General features: G+C 39.2%; 1 protein-coding gene across 1 annotated transcript in view; it reads right to left on the minus strand.

Moving 5' to 3' along the window:
* Positions 1-3,636, minus strand: part of ptx3a (pentraxin 3, long a) — a 9,215-nt gene extending 5,579 nt beyond the window's left edge. The window contains exons 1-2 of the mRNA XM_024277169.2: positions 3,337-3,636; positions 1,116-1,275 (exon numbers count right to left, since the gene is read on the minus strand). Of these exons, the coding sequence (XP_024132937.1) occupies positions 1,116-1,275; positions 3,337-3,457 (281 nt within the window). The 5' untranslated portion in view covers positions 3,458-3,636. The remainder of the gene's footprint in view (positions 1-1,115; positions 1,276-3,336) is intronic.
* Between the last annotated feature and the right edge of the window lie 3,738 nt (positions 3,637-7,374).

Genomic DNA, 7,374 nt, shown 5'->3' on the forward strand with positions numbered 1-7,374 from the left:
TGATTATTTAGCAAAAATAATGGAAATATGTTCCGTTTAAGACCATTTTTAAAAGCCCACTCCAATGAAAATGTTTTTGTAGCTTTTTTCTATGATGGAATAACCTTCCCACTCTGTACGCTCTTTGATATTATTTAGGAGAGCTTTCTCAAAACATTCACAATCTACTAGTTTTTATTTTATTTTTCTCTCCCTCTTAAGATATTTAAATATCATTTGTGTTCTGTGGTTTGATTGAATATGTTCTGTAAAACTGAATTGGGTTGAGAGGTAAAAGTCAGAGCTGTTATGTGTGTTTATGATGGATAAATAATTAACCTATATTATAATTAGGTTTTTTTTGTTTTGTTTTGTCATCTTTTCTTTTTTGATATAAATCTAAAACGACATGCTTCATCTCAAGGGAATAATCCTCATCTTGATTATTAAACCTTTATATATGATTAAAAAAAGTTGCTCCAAATTCCATTTCTGAGTACGTATTTATTCAAATTGTTGTGAACCAGGAGCAGATAAAAAAAGAGGGTATTTGTGACGTAGAAAATATGCTGAGAGGGTCACAAAAAAGGCAGTTTGATAAAGTTGTCAGTTGTGACACAGCAGCTGATGTGGGCGGGCCAAAGTCTCCCTACTCCGCCCCCTTCTATGCATCTACTTGCAGACAAATGGATCCATGAACGTCTTTTTTATGTTTGTCTGAGATATTTGGCTCCAAACTGTTCGGCTGGATAGCTGCAATATTGTTCATCACTTTTGTTGTACCTCTAATGTTAGGATGAGAGTGTGAGAGGCTGTAAGCTAGTGGGAGAGAGTATAAAGAGAGAGCTCTCAGCAACAGTGAGGAGAAAGGGGGCGGGGCTGCTCAGGGCCAACTCAGGTAAATTTCTAATGAACTACTGCCATTCTGCAGAAACTATAGAAACTGTTTTGGTTTTGGCTACACATGGTCAAACTCAATTAAAAGACGACTTGAAACACTTTTAAAATAGATCAAAAGATGTATCTTTAATGATAAAATCTTAGAATTTGGTATTTTTATGGTCCAAACTCATTTCTGTCTTCATTCGACCCTGTTGTGGGGCTCCCCATTGTTGTTTTTCTTTTCTCACACCAACCTTATTAGTTCACTTTGGAGTGAATCCATCTTCACCTTCACCACGTCATCGGCGTACTGAAGGAGCATGTTCTCCCTCATCTCACTGTTCTCCAGCATGGTGAAGATTTTATCCCATTTGCTCAGGTCTTGAGAAGCGCAGGGCTCTGAACTCACGGTCGCTGCAGAGAGGAATCAGCTTTAATTGGTTTGATTCAGCATTAATTGTAGACAAGACAACTAAAATCACAGATATATCACATTCATGTCAGAAATAAAGAAATGTATTGATTGAAAAAAAGAAAATACAACAGTGTAAATACTCATTGTTAAAAATGATTTTTGCAGTGCTTACGTCAAATTAGAACATACGTGTCAAAGTCAAGGCCCGGGGGCCGGATCCGGCCCTCCCGGTAATTCCATCCGGCCCTCAAGATCATTTAATTTTATTGTTATTAATGGACCGATGTTATCTTGCTCTTATTTCTAACTTGCATAATTTTGACAAAATATATTTTTATTTAGAGTAAAATATTGAAAGTTATTTAAGGTTTAGGTTGATTTATTCTGGAATAATATTCCTACCTTTTTATTTTTCATATTTATGTTAAAAAGTTACGGCTTTAAAGTTTTAAAAATTGACATTCTGCTAGCTTTGGCATTTACTAAGATTTTTTTAGGCTGTTTTGTAGTTAGGCTAATATTTATACTCTTGATGTTTTGGCTAATTTAAGCTTTTTCTTCAGTTTTTTTGGTTATATTGGCATTTAGCTAATATTTTAGCTAGCTATCAGCTTCAGCGTTTTCAGCTATTAGCTTCAGTGATTTCAGTGATTTTATTGCATCTTTTTTATGCAATTCTGTATATTTTTTTGATATGAAGAGACATCTCTTTTTATTGTTTTTAATACATCAACAAAACTTTGGGAAAATGTTGTTTAATTTACTGGAGGAACAGTCGGTTCTTAGATAAGGAAAAATAATTTTAGAAAAATGAAGAAATAAAAATGGATTTTGATGGCATCAGAACGCAGTAGCCTCATCAACCTGAAGCTCAGCCGCTTTGTATAGAATGGAATGGATGGAAGGAAAAAGATGGGAGGACCTGGTGAGAGATGGGGAGAAAAACCAGGAGAAGGTGGAGGGATATGACAGAGCTGGGGAGGGTAAACGGGCCGAAGAGTGGGGGAGCAGTTTACACATGCTGTTATGGTTAGGCTCTGAGTCTTTCATTGTTCGCGTATCCCAGAGGGGGTTCTGTGGGTGTTCAAAAATCGACGCTTTCAGCTCGGTCACATGACACAAAAAGATGTTTAACCCTTTAACATGGAAGCTCTAGTGTTTATAGTCTTTGATTTTTTTAATTGTTGATAATCAACGTAATTCCAGTAGATTTTGAAGGAGAAAAGCCGCTTTTCTCCTTCAAAATCTACTGGAATTATATTGATTGTGTTAGCTGTAGAAAAGTTACAGTATGTTAAAGATTTTGTATATAAGAGTTAAGCTACATAAATGTATATTTGCATGTTTTTCATCCCCCGTCTGCTGCATGTCAGCCTGACATCCGTGTGAAACTGAACTGTGTCACGACCTCCTTCATGTTAGCCATTAATTCAGATTCCGCTCACAGATTCTGATGTTTGAGGGGGTCAGATGCAGTGACCTGCGTCCCCCCCCAGCCTCCCTCACACACCTGCAAGCAGACATGATTTGAGCCCCTTTATGATCCCTTTTTTTTTTTTAAACCACCTCTTATTTTGTGAATACGTTTCACCGTCCTCGTTTCTCTAAGCGTCAATCAGTGGTATTACGGACGACGTGACTGTTTTCCCGCCTGTTAACCTCTGGGGCTGCAATTATACCTCCTGCCAGACTTGTAACAACAAACAAATGCAGGATGGGAAGCTGTTCTTGGGGGGCGCACAGGCAGTCACCCCTCCACAACACAAAGGTTGATTTTAGGAACAGATCAGGGACGAGTTAACAGCAACATTTTTGTTCTCAACAAACTATAAGAGTAAGACTATTGCTGGAATAATAATATTCCAATACAGTTGAGTCGAAAAAAAAAGCATTTTTGCCATTTCTATCCAACACAGCTTTTTGTAATTTGCTGCTCCCCTGCAGCGCTTTTACTCACTGACGACGTAAATCTATGCCCTGCTTTTCCCTCTCTGCCAACAAAACTGCAAATTCAAAGAAAGAAACGATCGTTTAGCCACACAAAGAGGTTGAACACTCACGTTCTGGTGTTACCCCGTCTGTGATTTCATTGAAGTAAGAGTAGTTGACCTCAATGTCATCTTCAAAGGCGAGAGTAGCGCTCATGAAGCCGGCCAGCACGCACAATCTCCATGGAAACATCCTGAAGACGGGTTACCTGTGAAGGTGAGAGGCGGTGTCTGCTTTCTGACTGTCTCAGACGTCCACCTCTCTGTTTTTCAAGCCCTCATACTGTATGCGGCCCTCCTCCTCCTCCTCCTAATGACTCTCCACCTCTTCCTCTATTTCTGTGTCTGCAGGGTTTTTTTTTCTGCTAAATGCTGAGCAATCTTTTGTCAGGAAGCCCGCTGTTTCATAGCTCGTAGCCTCGTGATCTCAACACGTTTAATTACTTGTTTCCTTTGATTTCAACATAGTTTACACTGAAGTGTTTTTGCCTTCATCTATTTCTTCTTAAAGATGTTGTGAGGTTTTCTGTGGAAGGAGATGCATTTGTGGGGAAAAGAAGCAGTTTGGACCCTGTGATTGTGTCCCAGCTGGGTTGTAGTCAGGGGTAATTTTGACACCTATATTTAATAAAAAAAAATAATAAATAACAGTGTAAAAAAAATAGTCTTACTAAAAAATCTTTTTTAAGAAAAAATTTTATTCACTAAGACTTTTTTTCTTAAACTAAGATTATTAAGATCATTGAGACGAAAATAAGACTTTTTTAAAGGGTCTTTTTACTTTCTTGATTCAGTTTTGTCGATTAATATTGTTTGTTAACAAGTAAAGTTTGTACATCTGCAAATGACAGAAGATAAATGATAAGACAATTAGACCAAAAGGTTGCCAGTAAGTTTACCAACTAATAATTTAAAGTTCCACTTCGATTATCTTTTAATCTATTAATTTTAATTATAATTATACTAAAATAAAAAAAAATGTGTTGTTTTCTAGGACATAGTTTCTATGAAGTGGCAGTAATTTACATAAAATTCGCCTCTTAGTTGTGGCGGGTCCGTTGGGGGGTGTAAGCCCACTGTCACTTCCCATCATCCCTTTATTTTTCCTCTTTCCTGCTAGCTTACAACCCCTCCCGACCTAACATTAGACAAAAATGTTGAGGAACATCAGAGATACCCAGACGTACAGTTTTGAGCCAGATGCCAGCTCAGGCATGGTACATGGATTCAGTCGTCTACAGGTGGATGTTTGGGTTGAACAGGGAGCTTGTGGCCTCACAAGCTTTTTCCAACTACATTTTTTGTCTTCTCCTGATTCAAAATGATTTGATTATACTCAGAAATACCATTTTACGCTTTTTTTTTTTTTTATTATTCATCAGAAAAAATCCACAAGAATGCATATAAAACACCAAAAATACACATTTTCATTGGAGTGGGAACCCAAATGCTAAGGTGAGCAATAATACACAGCAATGTCCCACTTTATTTGTAGTTTCAGGTACTTGTGGATTTTTTTTTTCAGTCACGTGACTCTTCCCATTCATCACAAAAACTACAACTACTTAAGATGCTTGGATGAAATGTTTGCATGTGAAGGAGGAGCTGCGCTGCTGAGGTGTATCTCTGCTTTTGGATGGAAGCGGAGATACACCTCAGCATCCTGATATGATAAATATCATTCAGAGCAGATGTTGATTATGGAAGAAGATGCCCTCTCTCACTTATTTGATAGAGAAGCACGCACTCCTGGTTTTAAGGCACAGAGACATAGTGAACCTTCTCATGTGCGTTATAAAGTACCCTGCTGTACAGTCTTTTGTTCTGAATTAATAAAAAACTATTGATGTTGAGCAATACTCCAATGCTCATTTGTAAATATTTTACAAAGCCTGATCAGAAGTTTTTTTATGAGTATGGATCGGTAACGGACATTATTCGGTGGCGGGGGATGGGGAGGGTGAGATGTGGTTGGGGACGGGGGTGGTGGTTCTCCGTTTTCGTGGATTCAGGGTATTCGCTGATGTCTCCGGTCAGTAAGCCCCGTGATAAGGGGGGATTACTGTTCATCATTTTCTTTCTGAATTAGTTTTCAAAACTGTTACGGAAGGAAAACTGGTTCCAGTCATCGTCTATCTTGGCCATAAGGGATAAACTATGTTGTGGTAATCCAAAAGAGAGGTTTAAAATGTGTTTTAAGAAAAAAAATATGAATTTGAGTTCTCATCTTTTGTACATCTAAAGATAATACTGGTTTCTGTTTATTCAGTCGTCCAGATTTTAGGTTTCAGATGAAACCACCGATTGTTAAATTAAGAGGCTGCCCAACCCTGGTCCTTGAGGACTCCCACCCTGCTACTTTTCCTGTTATCCTTACTTCTTGCTGCTGGGTTTTATGTCCGACTGAACACACCTGTTCCAGGTAATTGGTATCTAACAGGGCAGAGAAACACAGTTTCATTACCTGGGCTGGTCACTACCCGTTTATATCCAGTGACCTTCATAAACCCTTTAGAGACAATGCTTTAGGATTTGTTTGAATTCAGCATCATTAAAGTAGGCAGAGGCAAGCTAATAGGGATTCCAATGACATTTGTAGGAAACTCTTGTTGTAGAAGCTGACCTCTATTCCCAGGATCCCACTTCTAACTGTCTTTGTCAAGCAGATTGATCATAACATCGTTTATAGCGTTACGCCTAAACCCCAGTTATTGCACAGGTTTATACATCAAACAAACACTAAGCGCCTGTAGAGAAAAAGGAAGGAAGTTTCTGCGAATCTCCGTCCTGCTGCAAACATTTGGATCTCCTCAGAGCTGGAGGAGCGCGTGAGTCATGCGTCGTTGGAGGTATATGTCGTAATCAGATATGAGAGCAGAGAGAACCCACTCCTGCAAACGTTTGCCTCATGCAGAGTTCTGCATGTGTGTGTGTGAGTTAAGGAAGTTTGAACGCCGCCCAGACCGTATTTAGATGTTTCTCAATGGTTTTATTGTTTTCCTTCCTCAATCTGTGGATGTATTTACTTGTGCGTTCGTGTTTGTTTATGTCTCTTTTAATGGGATGGAAATAATTACTTTCCGAAGGGAATTTTAGGATATGCCCACAGTCCTTCTGCTGCCCTCCCTCGTATCTTTCTGTCTGCCAAAGACTGTTTCTTTGTGCCGTTTCTTTGTCTGGCATACTGGAACGCGCTTGTTATCTGCCTGGAAAGGCCTTTTCATGCTGACAGCTGCGCTGACAGACAGAGGGAGTTGTGTGGGACAATGGGAACACAGCATCTCTGTTCGAAGTGCGTTCACATTTTGGGAGGAAGCGTCTTTAAAGGAAGTGCGGAATTTGACACGTCAATCTTTCACAAACACACAAACACAAAGCTTTCTGCCAGCCGTGAAGTTTGAAGATCTTGACTTTCTCCGTCTGGTAAAACAAATCCAGCAGGAGACGAAACACGTTTTATTCTATCTACAGTAGAGGCAACAGTTTTGTGTTTTGAAATGACAAAACTGAAGATGAAATCTGAGGGACGTCTACTGCCAAGTGTCAAAAAGACTTTCAGCTGGATGACCATGGAGAGGACAAACCTAGAACCTAGAACCAGAGAAAGTTATATCATGCATACTGGAGACATACGAGATGAAAACAATGCAAAATAAAGTCATTAGCAGTAATTTTAGGTTTGGAAACCAAAAGTGCAGGTTGCACGGTGGGGTAGTGGTTGGCACTATCCAGAAAGCCCTAGTGTGAATCTTTTCTGTGTGGAGTTTGTATGTTCTCCTTTGATTTTCTTTGGTTGAAAAGATGCATTCATAGGTTAATTATAGTAAGTTATAAGTTATTATAAGTATATGTTATTGGCACAGCAATGGGGAACTGTCCTGAGTGTACTCTCCCTTCCAGAATCCTACACAGGACCGAAAGCACATTTAGAGGATGGAAGCATGAACCCGGGCTAACTCTGCTTCCGGTCCGGTTCTGGTGCGGACGCCAGAGTCTTTACATAACCTGAAAAGTGTGAGAGGCACTCACTCTGTATCCAGTCCGATCCGCATCTTTGTACCCGTTTTTTGACTTCAAATTTTTACCGTAAGCCAGAGCACTTTCTTGAGA

Source organism: Oryzias melastigma, linkage group LG13 (assembly GCF_002922805.2).
Source record: "Oryzias melastigma strain HK-1 linkage group LG13, ASM292280v2, whole genome shotgun sequence".
NCBI lineage: Eukaryota > Metazoa > Chordata > Actinopteri > Beloniformes > Adrianichthyidae > Oryzias > Oryzias melastigma.